The sequence below is a fragment of the Calidris pugnax genome, unplaced genomic scaffold (assembly GCF_001431845.1).
Source record: "Calidris pugnax isolate Ruff unplaced genomic scaffold, ASM143184v1 scaffold13, whole genome shotgun sequence".
NCBI lineage: Eukaryota > Metazoa > Chordata > Aves > Charadriiformes > Scolopacidae > Calidris > Calidris pugnax.
Window position 1 is genome coordinate 17254967 of NW_015090810.1, and position 15440 is coordinate 17270406.

General features: G+C 40.0%; 1 protein-coding gene across 1 annotated transcript in view; it reads right to left on the reverse strand.

Annotated features, from left to right (window-relative positions):
* Positions 1–15440, reverse strand: part of GNAL (guanine nucleotide binding protein (G protein), alpha activating activity polypeptide, olfactory type) — a 202782-nt gene that overhangs the window by 56675 nt on the left and 130667 nt on the right. The window contains exon 5 of the mRNA XM_014938522.1: positions 6833–6930. Coding sequence (XP_014794008.1) covers positions 6833–6930 — 98 coding nt within the window. The remainder of the gene's footprint in view (positions 1–6832; positions 6931–15440) is intronic.

The following is a 15440-nucleotide window of genomic DNA, read 5'->3' on the forward strand; positions in this document are numbered from 1 at the left end:
AATACCAAGGTGTCTTCAAAGTACGCCACGAACACAGAAAGCACAAACAGGGCTTTGCAAACCTGAGCCTGGACATGTCATGCTGCAAGACAGACATCTGCACAAGGCCACTTGATTGCCTTCCCTCTCCGTTTCTGTTTTCTCTACACAGGCATAATGGTCCTAACGAGGAACAAGCCTGGCACTGGGATTGTTCGCGCACAGGCGGCATGTTTCGGAGCAACAGGACATCAAAATCTTCCCAAACACAGAGACAGCAGTGTGATATACGCTGTAGCACTCCCAGGTGATTTGACAAAGCCAGCAGATTTAAAGGAAATAATTTTGATTTTTGTCTCAAATGATGTCACAACACACAGATACCACACTGCTCCTCTGGGGACAAAATGAAAGACTTACAGTTCCTTAACATTTTTTTTTCTAAGTGGTGCAGATACTTTGATTATTGATCTTTGTTAATTGCTGGACTAATGATTTGACAGATAATGATATACCTGCATAAACTAGAAAAGTCTCTTATTGAACAGTAAATGTGTTTGTATTCTCTGTTGCAGTTTTATGCACTATATGCAAGCAGACCAGGTCAGACTCCTTTGACCTCTTGCTGGATATCTTCCTGGAGAACATAAATGATGAAGAAACTGTTCTTGTTTCCTTCACTGACAGAGAACAGGAGTGTTATGGGGCTCCAGGCATCCAACTTTGGCAGGTCCCTGTTTTTCAGGTGACTTTCAGTGACCTTTACTATCTGAATTACCCTTACACAGCAGTTACTATGAAGAAACCTGGGACAGCATACAAATCCAACTGAAGGCACCAATTCCATGTATCTCCTTTGACAAAGACATAGGATATAGGATATATCAAAAACGTTTGATGGGCTGCAACAGTCAGTCACTAACTGATACAGCCAATTACCAGTGACAGCTTTATGCAAAATACTAAGTGGTTTGTAGAATTTAAACTCGGATCTCAAGGGTGCCCAAAATATTATTTTTCTTCATGGTCCAATGTTCTTTGATTACACAGAGCTGAACAGCGTATGCTGATAGAGAGCACATGAACACAAAGCTGGGCACAATCCCTAGATTTAATCCTATATATGGTGGAAATCATAAACCACACAAAAATGCTGAGGTGACAGAAAGCACCTCCTTCCTACTCTCTAATGATAAAGAGGAAAAAAAGAGCAATTCTGCTATTCTGCTACCACAGCTGGGAAAGCTGAAGCCTCACACACTGTAAAATAAAAAAGCTGCTTGATACCATCGAGATACCAGGAGTTATTACTGTACATCGTACCTTCAAACGAGATAGAATTAGGACTGAATAAAGACCTTGGCACTGAAAAGGTTAATAGTGAGCTCAAAGGCATTGCTGCAGGTGGCTTGGGTTCAACTAACTGCTGTTGAGGAGGCACTGCAGGAAGGACTAAGCTGCCACTGCCTCGATGCAGCCCGTGCGTGACCTGCCTCTGTGAGAGCTTTAGCAGAATCCAATTTGGAGTATGATACAGCCAATCTTCTAGGAAAATCCCTAGAAGAAGCAGTATTAAGTAACAAATCCTGAAGCCACACTAAGTGAAAGTAGACGGATTGCACTAATACTCGTATTTATTTACAGTCATGCGTGTAGCCTGCACACACACCAACACACCAGGGTGAAGTCCCACACTAGACAAAAGAAGCAGATAATGCCAAGGTAGGTTTTCTGGCCTCAGACTGAAAGAGGGAATTTAGGGATGACTACATCCATGCTAATAATTAAATCTTTTGTCTAGGAGAGCACAAGGCAAGTCAGAAATATGCTTGGTTTCAAGAAATGCTGCTGTTGGGATAAAAATTTATCTGTTTTCTCACATCAGGAGTTGAATCTGTAGACAACACAAAGGACAGTTTTTCTTTTTCAATTACTCCACCTAATACCAGGATAGATGCCTCAAAAGTTGGCTGAAACCCTTCTCCAAGATAGAATAACTACAAAGAAAAAGAACTCGAGGTGTGTCTTTCCAATGTATATTAGCTCAAATATAAAATCAATTTTCTTTGGCCAAGCTCACATCCCTTGTGTTTGCTTTCCTGAGAACTTGCATAATCAAGTTTTATGAGCCCAAATGTTTGCAGAGAGACCAATTTAGGCCTTCACACTCAAGTCTATCAGAAGTGACATATTTTATCAGGGAGAGAAGACTGATAGACAAACTGGGATAAGGCATTGGCTGAGGGGAGGGTTCTCTTAAGCCTTTGCTATACTTCCTACAGTGAGGAACTCGGTGAGCTGAAATACAACCCTTCCAGCCTGGGCCACCCATGCACGCACACGCTGCTATTTCATGTGAATGTAACAGGGCAAAATTCAACTCTGGAATCTTCCAATAAACCTGACAGTAGCTTGTTGGGTTTTTTCCTAACAACGATGCCTTGGCTGTTCTGGTTTTGTCTTTTTCATCCCGTTTCAAAAGTGCCTAGTTCTGCTTGTCTACTTTTCTGTTCAAAACTACCACCTTTTCCCTGACAGTGTCTAAGCACTCTAAGTATTCTCTATCAACTAATTCTACCCAGTCAACTGAATAACTGACAGGTGACTAACCAAAACTAAGGTAACTTAACTCTTACTTCATCACAGCAATGGATGGACAACACCAGAATGGGGGTGCCTGATATCCTCCAACAACAACTGACATTCTGCAAAGGTTTTCAACTTCACTGCTGTCCGTGGGCTTACGTGCTCGATCTCCAAGCAAAAAGTAACTTCAGTGGCTTTTCTGGGATTGCTGGAGCAGCCACCAATTAGCACATGGTTTGCAGTGAAGAAAGAGGGCTTATAATACGGAAACTATTTCACCAGCATTAGGGTGAGGTCAACTCATGTAAGACACCTGACAGGTGGTTACAACCTGTAACTTTACCTCATGGTATGCTATTGGTTAAAAGGAAATGTTATACCTCTTCATTGCCAAAAAAAATCATTTACTTAAATTTATGAAGCTAATAAAGACACATAATCAACTCATCAACTCTTTTTCTGGGTCTTTTTTTAAACAAAGGCCATCATCCCTGGACCTTTATTTGTTTTGATCTGTTTCACATTCATGGGAGTTTGCTTTGCAGTTCCCTTCCATAGATATGATAAAATTTGGGCATTCAATAAATACTATGAAGAAATTGAAATATTGAATAATGGAGTTGCATTCATCTTACAGGAAACTATTTAGCTTTTAGAAAACTATCCCAGAATTACAAGAAATTTGTAATGAACATATTTTGGTCTATTATTTATATACTAAACAGTTCAATACCAAAGCAGCACTAATTTACAACCTGCAAGTCCCTTATAGACCTAGAAATTGCTGAATATAAAGTATGTGAACATGGACATAATCACAGTAGTTCAAAATACATTAGAGTTAACTAAAGTAAGGTGTTCAATATATCATCATAAACAAAACCAATCTGATGAAATCTAGGTAAGTCAAATGGGGACACAACTAAATAAAATCAACTTTTCAAATTAAATATATTTTTTTAAGTTAAACTTGAAATTGAACTTGAAATTTTGAATAAGGTCAGTAAGGAAAAAGTATGGTTGATGGCCACGCAATAGGCCCTCCTCCAAGAGTTACATAAATATCTTTGTAGTTAGTGATAAAGAACAATTCAGATCTTTGCTTATGATACATTTACCACTGTCAGACCACAAGGTCTGACCTCCGGCTTGGTCACAGATTGGTATTTGTTACAAATATCACATGATGTACCAACATGACACTTAGAAGAAGTGCAGACACATGGAGAGTAATGTAAGAATATTGAAGTGGTCTGACAAGCAGGCCCTCATCCTCATTTCCGTGAAGGAACAGTACCCTGGTAATTTAAAAGGGCAAAGGGCATTAAAGATCAGGGAAAAGCAACTTTCAGGCCTAATGTAAATAAAGCATTTGCCTTCATGTCTTTCGACTACCTCTGTTTCCAGAAAAATATTTCTCCCACAGTAAAAAAGAAAATTAGGTTAAGTTTTAAAAATACAGAAGCTCTGTAGTGTAGCCAAATTAAACTATTCCAAAACACACTGTATTTGTAACTCACTTAACAGTCAGCAAGTTGGGCTCCTGACTTTATAATTTGCTAATAATGCTTTTCAGTATTTTAAGTCAGCCAACCAACTTGTAATCCAATGATATTTTTAACACGTTGGGATTTTCTTGGTTTACTTTGGTAGTTTTTTTAGCAGAGAAATTAGTGGTGACCTACTGATAACGTTCTTCCCTCACTATCAAGTAAAAGATTAGGATTTAGCTGATGGCGTGGGATGCTTTCTCCCAAAGCCAGTGTAATGAGAACACTGCAGATGTTTCAAAATCCCACAGTGAGCACGTGTATCAGCATTACACTCCTTCCCCTTTTTCCTTTACCCAATAAAGATGACCATAAACAGGTCCTGAGAGAAATGCCATCCGCTCCTGCCGAGCCAGAAAGACAGCACCCTCACAGTTAGTATTTCCTACACGCACATAAGAAAACATATGTGCATATCAGAATTGTATTTCTAACCTAGTCTCAACAGGCTCTGCCAGTTGCAAGGCGGTGTCCAGGTGGACATGATCCCACCACTCTAACTAAGGTCTACCCAATGCTAGCACAGAAATGTTCTTCTGACTAAAAGAACTACTGTTGTGCGATATATAAATACACACGTGCAGCAAAGGCATAGCAACTTTTAAATCTCCTTTTCACTGACTCTATTGGTACCATTTTAATTTTCAAGGAATGATGGAGGGGCAGATAAAAGGTGGGTGTATTTTTTGTGTCGTCTTTTTGTTAAGATTACACTTCACTATTTTATATCATCAATACCTGTGAGAGAAGTGACATGGCTATTCCAGAGTTTCAAGTCTCTGCTGTAAGACCAAAGGCTTGTAAAAGTGGATAAGTCACTTAGCTGTTACATTTCCAGGTAGATCATGAAATGGAAAACACAGATACACTCAAGGGATATTTAAGTATCAAATACTATTTCATAAAGTGTCTTGAAGGTAAAGAATTATGCAAGCATTATATTTACTACTATAATAATCTCAGAATAAAGAAAAAGCAAGCCAGTTAGATTATATGGAGATATACCTAGAGAAAAACCACAACTCCCTTTAAGCTTTTAGGAAAAAAATGTAGCAGGATTTAGTTTTATGTTTCAGGACAGTGGACTTCATTCTAGATCCATTTTTTTCCCCATTTATGTTTTGGGTTTGGACATAACATGAGACTTAACACTCTTCTCTTTGTGAAAGCCTGTAGATAGGCATAATTTTTTCCAGCACAGTACCATTAACACTATAATCCAGTGTCTTTCTATTTTGCCTGGTCCTTTCAGGACTGGGAGACACAATGACCTTTACTGATCAGTAAAGTAAGTTTTACATTAATTTATTTTAAATACATGTCACTATTCTATTTTCTTGGTCTGATGTCTGATTTGAGTGTATTAGGAGATATCTAAAACAGTCAGTCTGGACTTTTCAGCAAGCATAGCTCAGACTGGTACCACGGCAGTGGCGGTGGGTGAGGGCAGAGGGGAAATCCACTGATCACAATTTAGGACAATTTTCTAGTGGGGTTTTTTTTTGGTTACAACCACTGCTTTAATTTCTAGCCAATCTGGACTGTGAACAAATGCACAAGTTTTGGTAAATTCAGTCCCCTGAGGTCAAATGAGCTCCTTCCTAAATGTATGTAATTTTCCCTCGCTTCCATGTGCTGATGAATCATTACTGGATCCTCTTCTTTCCCAGAAATAATCTGGAAAAAGGGAAAAGCAACTATGACCCGCAGCACTGAAATTCCCCACTGCGGTAGAAGCGTGACAAGTCCTTTAGCAACACGGCCCATTTCCTCTGCTTCAGCCTTGGCACGAAGAGCAGAGAGGACAGAAAAACAAAACACTGAACACTACAACAGACTTGTGGCATAGCTGCTGACCATACCGCCAATTAGACAAATCGTAACACACTAGAGTGTGTTCTCTGAAAACCCTAAATCACATAGTAACTGTAAGAGTATACATTTTCGCAATCACAGTTCTCATGAAATATATATTTTTGGTCAAAGTCTAATTTAGAGCTGCGTTATTGCTGAGGACAGTTGAGTTTTGTAGCCCTGGCATGTTAATGTATTATTTCTTGATTAATCTCTTTTCATCAACATGCTATGCATTTACGATTTGCAACCTCACAATCTACTAGACATTTCTTTTTTAGAACATTTCCACTCAGATGAACCCGTCTAAGGATTATGATTGTGTTACGTGCACACTTGACGTATATGAAGGAGAAAATACCAAATGTACTACTATCTTTAAGTCAGTACTTCTTACCCTTTCCCCCCCAGAAAATATATTAGCAATGCAGATATGCAACTGGTTGGGTAAAAATCTCCGAAGTGTTAATGGAATGTGAAACCACAGAGCAATTTCAGTGCTGTTAGTGTCTCAGAATTTAAAACAAAGCATTTTCCTTAGATTTCCTCTACATTTTTAAACTTAATAGTTTCAATGGAAATTATTTTGTATAAATCTATTTCGAATGGAATAAAGATAGTTAAAATTAACGAATTTGATTTTTTTCATACTAATCTTTATTAGCTGTTAAATATTTAGTTGTATACTAGCAGCAAACTATGATAAAACCACCATTACTTTTACATGCTCAGCCTATACAGGGAATTAAAATGTTAATTGCTGCATTGCAAAACTTCCAGATCTTGCTACTAAAAATATGTTTTCTAACTTGTTATAAATGATTACATTCTTGGCTATTAATTGCATAAAAAGTGATACTTACTACTGTGCACAGTCAATCAGTTGATATTCGTTCGACCTCTCGAAGCATGCCTTTACACCTTCATCATCCCAGAGCTTTTTTGCGTGTTCAAAGAATTCCTGAAAATTGGAAATACGAGAACATTTCTCAATCTTTTCAGTCCCCAATCTGTATGTGTTGTTCCCCACCTCCAACATTCATGGTTATACTTTTGCAGAATTATAGATTATACCTTTAAAGAAGAAAAGCAAAAAACATTTATTAGCAAAATTGCAGTGAAATATACTGAACATATGGCTGCTGACAGTTTCCAGTACACGATATGTAATCAAGACTGTCTTCAAAATTCACACCAGTCCATACATAAAATTCACTGTAAGCATGAATGCTACCCAGCAGCACACAAAGTTAATTTTTAACTGAATTTATGCTTCTGTCATGGAAAAGGCATAGAAGTGATGCAAAAAGCTGCTTAGCTCTTAAAACATTAGTTTCCCAGAGCAAGAACCAGTCTGTAACTTTAAAAAGATTGTGTAATTTTTCCTGAAAAACACAACTTTCCGCTGCTCGTTATTTTCTCATGCAACATAATAATTTGATTGCAAGACTTTCAGAGTCTTTGCTCAACACCGCTTCCTCCAAGCAGCCGCCTGGCACAATGTGAGCTGCAAACCAGAAATATCTGCCAGCAAGCTTATTTCAGAATTATTTGAAAGAGGAATCAAAGCTGTCCTTGGTGACGGTGAAGCCATAGCTCCTTTGTATAAAACGGAAGTTGTTTTTAATCTCTTAGCACCTCAACATGGCCACTAAATCATCAGAGTCCTTTAGTCAGTCATAAATTCGCAAAACCTAACAAATGGCTTTTGCACAGTTCAATTTGGCTCTGTGCAAAATGGGTGTAATACCACTATTCACTTCACAATCCTGTCTAAATGTTGTGTAAATATCTGAATTCTGAAACTGGTTGCCAGTCCCTCCCCACACCTTTTCAGGATTAAAAACTTCTCCCAAAAGACTGAGTTCATAGTGAGAGATCTTGGCAGCACTGTAAGGTCACTTTTACTCTGTATGGGTTTCCCAGCCTTGCAGGCCGCCCCTCTGAGGTGCCCCAGAAGGTGACACTCTGTGACCTGCTGGCGACATTTCCAGGGAGAGGCAAACCACAAGATTTTCAGAACAAACCAGTACTGAAAATTATTGAGTTAAGGTTTGGATATGGCTATAGAGGTCCTGAGTAACCCCAGAAATGTTTTCCTTTGTTGTTTTGTTTTGTTTTTTTTTCCCAACGATATTGTGTACAATGTAGAGAGAGGGAAAAATCCATTCGTTAAGGAGTTTTCAAAAGTTCAGAGAAAAGGAGATGTTAAAGCAGGCGTGAAAAACCTTCGCAGAAAATCTTGGAAGAAGAGAGGAAGCAACACTAGAGATTGGCAGATGCTTATACTGCCCTTGGAATTTATTTCTTCACTGTCATGAGGATGTGTTTATTTTGCCTTTGTTATTTTAACAACTTATGTAATGATTGTTTAAAACACTGCAGATCCACCTTTTGAAGTTATGCTACAGCTATTATAAACTCTCTGTTCCTACAGCAGAAGGAAAGCAGAAACAAGTTCAAGAAAGGACGAGATATTGAACTAAATAAGTAGAAGGAGAAAGCGGACACCAATGACAGAGAGCACAACTACATAAAAAAAAAAGAACTGGAAAAGTCAAAGTGATAAATACCAGAAAACACAAAACATTCCTCAAACTTGAAGCTTATGCTTGACTGATATTCAGGGCATCAGCTGAGTGCATCTCACTCACTGGCATCTTTGTCCAAAGAAAGGCATTGACTTCTCACTGGAAAGAGCGAGCTCCAGGTAAGTGTCAGGGTCCCGAGGCACAATGACCCAGCTCTCCTACCCCCTTCCATGGGAGGGTGTCCAGCAGTGTCCAGCCTCAGCCCTCCCTCCCTGCTGCTGCAGGCCTGGGGGCCGAGCACGGCGGGCTCACTGTCCCTCCCCTCCTCACCATCGGTGGCCAGGAATTCCCACCCGCCTGGAAAGTCATATCTGAGGGGAATCTACATCTAAAAAAATGGCCCCATTCAGCCCCACGCAGCCTATGGGAAGGGGGTGGGAAGAGGAGAAGGATGTCAGCATGAAAGCTTCCTTTCCTGCGGGGTGGGATGGATTGAGAGACAGCTGCAGATGTAAATAAATAAGTAAATAAAAAATTAAATAAAATCACAGAGCTACAGCAGTTTCTACCTTCACTTCTGCTTTTATACCCTCTGTATAAGCTTTATTTACTCTTAAAAATCTCTTCTGGAAGAGGCAGTCTTTTCAGCTCAGCTTCTGAGACCCTACAAACATGTTGTAAATACAGGGTTTCCATATTATATGCTTCTAATATTTCCACCTGACCATTATATCTCAAAGCAGTCTATTTAAAACGACTTCCAGACTTCTAGTCCAAAGCAAATCCTATAAAACGGAGCAAATATACTTACCTCATTAAAATGTACCGATCTACTGCAGAGGAGTACACTTGCCTGCAAATTGCCTCCCACACAGCTACCCGATCCTTCTTTCCCAGGTGACTAAAGCCTTCCAGAAAAATCCTGCTTCATTTCAAGACACCAAGTACCATGATCCAACTTTTCACACTTGTTTTTAACCCCTTTCTTGTCTGCTCTAAGTTCTACAGTATTTTTTTCTCCTCAACTGCTGAAAGCTCCCATTGCACACAATCAAGCACACGGGAGGACCCTGCTCACACGTGCCAAATGTGCCTGGATCCCAACCTACTCTCCATTGCAGGATGAGACCCAGATAGCAGCCACCATGTTAGGTTCAACGTCTGCAACCGAGCCCCTTTTGCCTGACCAGCCTTCTGGCAACTGCTCTCTGATCCCCAATCCCCATGACCAATTCCTATAGACACCAATGCTTGTCACCTCCTCCTCCTGCCATGGCCACATCGTGGCCACCTTGTCGGCAAGCAGGCGCTGGTGAGGTAACGAAGGTGTGGGCTTTGGGCTGAGCTCACCCTGCAGCACCTGCTCTTGGGCCTGTGGTATCCTCAGGGTGGCAGCCACATTTGGCAATGCCCGTCATGGGGAAGAATCAGGGAAGGCTCTTCAAAGGACACAGAACCTGGATTTGCTCCAGCTGATAAAGGAAGATGGGCTAAAACTTTTCCGTTGATGTTTCTGGGAGGCAGGGAACTACATACAAAACATTACCGTAGATCAGTACAACACAAATAAGGTTTTACGAGTAAGTTGTGACATTAGCAGCTTACATTCTGAGACCCCACCTGGAGTACTGGGTCCAGCTCTGGAGCCCCCAGCACAAGGACATGGATCTGTCAGAGCGAGTCCAGAGGAGGGCCACAAAGACAATCAGAGGGCTGGAGCAGCTCTCCTACGAAGACAGGCTGGCAGAGTTGGGGTTGTTCAGCCTGGAGAAGGGAAGGCTCTTGGGAGACCTTATAATGGCCTTTCAGCACCTTATAATGGCCTTTCAGCACCTAAAGGGAACCTACAGGAGAGATGGGGAGGGACCCTGTGTCAGGGAGTATAGTGATAGGACAAGAGGTAACGGTTTTAAATTGAAAGAGGGGAGATTTAGATTAGGTATTAGTAATAAATTTTTTACTGTGAGGGTGGTGAGACACTGGAACGGGTTGCCCAGAGCAGCTGTGGATGCCCCATCCCTGGAAGTGTTCAAGGCCAGGCTGGATGGGCCTTTGAGCAACCTGGTCTGGTGGGAGGTGTCCCTGCCCATGGCGGGGGGTTGGAACTGGATGGTCTTTAGGGTCCCTTTCAACTCAAACCATTTATGACTCTATGGCCAACCTAAGATCTTCTTAAGGGTCTGACTTCTGAAAAGGTGTTATTCAGAAGTTATGAGCCAGGTTCTTTAAGAAAAATCAACTGGGACAGGAGAAAACAGGGACATGGAAAATATCTAGGGGTATCTGATGCACTTGGTCTGCAAGCACATGCAGCTGACCCCTATTGGATCAAACTCACCAAAATCTAGTAAAAATATTCAGTATACTGAGGAGAACTGGGAATAATGTGCTATTCCTGACAGCAGAAAAACACCTACATCATGAACACCAAACCAAACAGAGCTGTTTCATCCAAACTCTTCCTTAGGGACAGAGGCATACAAATATTTGCATCTATTAAAATACATATAAAATAAACCCATTAATATATTTTTGATGGAACATTGTAATTAGAGCATTAGAGAAGTAAATGATGATGCCTCTGGTCTCACAAATTAAAGGTACTTCTTCTTTCACACACATTAATTTATACCAGTTACCTAAGAACTTATAGTCATCATTAGACCATACAATACCAAAATTTTGATGTGATCAAAATGATGTTGTGACACGCACCTCAAATATTTACTAACATAAAATTATCTGGAAATTTTCCACTTTTCCTAAGACAATCCAAAGAACTCTGCCCCACATTCTCAAGCTTCCTTTTCACTAGCATAAAATTTTTGCTATACATAAATATTCACACATCATCTAGAAATCATGAGCTGGTTATGATTCCTATTTTTTTCAGAACAAAATAAGTTAAGATGTACATAAATGTAGAAACATCCTGAGCTGATATCACTGATGTAAACAGTATGGTATTTTTACTACATTTTAAAAAGGTCTTGTAGAAATATTTTTACTCACCTATTCCAAGGTAACATTTTTAGGTTGAAAAAAAGGAGAGAATATATTCCTATACAAAACATTCCAAGAGACCAATGCAGATGCACTACAGCTAAGTCTCAAAGCACTGTTTTTCAACTTTGTCCTACTAGCAGTTACAGCATGTTCTTGAAATTTAATTTTCCTTATTTTGGAAATAAACTTATTTATTGGTAGGTTACCTTAGAAACCTCCTCCCCCTTATAACTCCTACCAAAATTTTCAAGTAGATAAAAAATGGACTTGTTTCACTTTTCAGCTGCCTAAATTGGAAATAAATATTAGTGATGATTAAACAATGACATATCTTCACGAACAAATCTGTATGTATTTTGGAAACAGAACTTTTCATCTAATTGCTTTACAAACCACAAAAGTTCATGTTAGGTCAGGAACACAATTTTTATACTATTAAGATTCCATTCTGTCTTCCTTCCAGATGGAGCATATATTTAATAGCTATCCTGATGTCACCTTTCAGTCTCCCAGAAACTGGGATGCAGAAGACTCCACTGTATTTTCTATTCCACATATTTCTTTTGTTAATATATTGTAAACCTGGAAAAAGCTGCTTAGATCAATGTGAATTAAGATTGATCTCCCTCAAGCCAAAATTCATGCTCTTATTCTCCCAAGCTTCAGGACTATAAGGCAATTTCTCACCTAAACCACAGATTAGACCTGTCTGATTAGCCTGACAACCATTTAAAGAAGTGGCAAACGTTACACATTTTCATAGTTCTGCCACTGTGGGTGTGAAATGAAGTCGTCACTTCTATTCTGAATTTCAGTTACTACTTCTTCTCTCACGTACTTAACCAAGTACAAAGTAAATCACACAAACGCATTAAAAATTCCCACCCTAACACCTCCCAAACTCCCGACGACGAGTGCAGCGCAAGATGATGATCCACAGAATTCATGTGGGAAGGGAGGTACGTGCCTCCCTACTGAGCAGGGTGTACCCACCTTGTGCCTCCCAATGCATAGTCCCAGTCTCCCATCCACTCAACTATGGAAGAGTTTTGGGGAATAAAAGAGTGACAACTGATGGGTAACACTGTAATACCATAAATATGACACCCAGTTGAGTCAAATTAAGGTTGCATGGGGAAACTACCTTCAGGGTTTCTTAATTGTGACATCTTTCACCCTGCAATCCAAACAATATCATTTCAAGCATCCTTTTTTGTGTACCACATCTGAGGTCCAAACTGAAGGGGATCCATCTGCCTGCAGCCCAAGGCACTGAGCGTAGCAGTGACAGCAAGCAGCAGGTTGCTGTGCTCTTCTGGGGGAGGATGGGCAGCAACGTGGCCTGGGAGAGGTGACATGGGATAAGGACTCAAACCTAGCCTTTTCTCCACTTCCTGCAGAGACGTGAGGAAGCCCGTTTCCATGCGGTGCCTGAGGAAGGATCAGAGGGACAGCATCCTGGGCAAAGGGAAGCTCAGCTGAGCTCCCTCCTCATGCTCCAGAGAGCTTGGTGCCTGCTGAGGTGCGTGTGTGTCTCTCTGCTGGCCACACTGGCTGCGACAGACGCCACAAATCCGATTAGGATACCAGTATTCTGTCGGGTTTTGTAGTATAAGCCATGTAAAGTAACAAAAGAATGGCAATTTTAAAAAGTATATATTTCAGCCAAGTAAAACCTGGAATTTAACAGGATAAAGCAAAAGCTACTTTTGTGGCTTCAGGAGTCTCTTGCTGCAAACAGCTCTCAGGTACTCAGATTAGGGTAATTCAAATTTGAGAGTTCCACTCCTGTAGCCATTTGGGTCTGGTTTTTTTCCTCGATATTTATTTTCTTACTCATTCGTTGTGCATTTGGAATTGGAGGCAAACTTACCCAACATTGCTGTTGTGACTGGGTTCTGCTTTAAATTTAACTTTCTCTACACCATAACTGCTAAGAATGAAGGGGAAAAAAGCCAACACAGAAAAATCTCTGTCTTTCTAAACATAATGACCAACACAATCATTAGAGAGCTACAAATCTAGTTAAAGAAAGAAAACTGCTTTTCCCTGTGGAGGCTACTGACACATCCTTGTACATTTCAACACTCTTCCCCTGTGCTTACTCTATATAAGTGTCTCTGAATCTCCAAATAGGATGGTGCTGCTATACACAGTAGTTTCTTAATCTCTTGAAGCCTTTAAATCGCATATGATTATCTTTCTATAAGATATACATAGCAGCTGAACATAATATAATCCAACAGCTAAGATTTTTTAGCTTGTAGTGAAGAATAAATCATCTTGATTTTTGTGTTAAGAATGTACAGTAATACTATAAATAACATATAATAAAAGTGATAATGCAAACTTGCAGAATTAATAAACTTGAGGGAATAATACCTGGGGCCTCAGGATGAATGATGAGAATAAAAAAAAATGGCACTTCTATGCTATGCAACAAATCAGGTAGGCAGTAGGGAGATTAATTTAAGTCAAACAAACAACCAATTATTGCAATTTTTTGGATAATATTTATTTTTCATTGCCTGGGCTTTTCTCTGCAAGGCAAGACTCAGGGCCTCATAGGGAAAAAAAAAATCTACAAAAGAGGCATCGTGTAGGCAATCTTAATTTTGAGATCTTGACTTGAATCTTAACCTAGTGTTTAACTGCGGTGGTTGTAAACTGATGTTACCAGAAACCCAGAATTGATAGTGAGCAACAATTTGTCCCGGCGCCTCCAGTTATTACTGGTTTGCTTGTGTCAAGTGTAGCAACTCATTTTCTATTAAAGACACTTTTCACCCACAAACATTTACTTAGTGGAACTGTAAGCTGTAGAAACAGAGATCTTTAAATGGACTTAATGCAGAAATTATGGGGTAAAGTACCAGGTAAGACACCCAAGAGAGAAGGAAGCCTCCTTCAGTTACCTCTTCCACAAACAAGTACAGTCTCTTGATAATCAGCCTCTTGTTTATGAGACAAAAGTGTCCCCCATGGCTCAGCCAGCTCCACTTCTTAATCCTTTATGAAACGTTCTGCCTAACAAGGGAGCTGTTTTGCTGTAGGTATACATAATGCAGCTGCTCAAACTCCTGATGCCCACAACAAAGACAGGCAAACAGAGTTACAATTTAAAAACAAAAGCAGAATACATGACTTGAATTTTTTCAACAGCAGTGGCGTCAAAACCATCATTAGCACCCAAGCACTAGCCAGAGAAACACTGAAACCATGTAGGATTGGTCAACCAGCACGCAAGGACCATGCTTAACAGTAGGGTTCAGATGTTTCTAAAGCACCAGCACTTACGGTAGATTAATTATACAGAAACCTTTAGGAAAAGTACAACCTCCACCCCCTGCAAGGTATTTTCTGTTGTAATTTGTGGGTGTGCAATAATCAATGCAATTACTTTGCTAGGTAGTGACTCATTCGATAGGCAAAGCAGCAGTTTGGCCTCTAACCCTCCTCCAAAACCTAACTTTGGATCTATCAAAGAGAGTTACAGAAAAATACATCCAGAACTACCCTCTCTCCCTGTTCATTGAACATGTTTTGCCTTTTTTAGGCTGGAGGCAACAGCCTTGAAGCACGATCAGCCTGCAATAAGTGTAACCCCAGTTCATTAGAACGGAACATGGGAGAATGGTAAATATCACCTTCACAGAACACACTTGTGCCGGGGTATCTTATGTTCCAAGAAAACAAAATTAGTTTATTAATTCCTAGGAGAATCTTACCCAACTTAGAAGTGTAAGGAAAGAAGCAGGGGAAACAAACAGCATTTATAATGGTATAAAAGCACCATTTTCACATAGCTACCACATGCCACCGCATCTAGACAAAACATGAATTGTGGAGCTCGTTGACAATGTTCAAAAACCAGGAGTGCAACCAGCACAGTACATTCTACGTCCCTTTCTTGAACTATTTTTGTGACTTGACT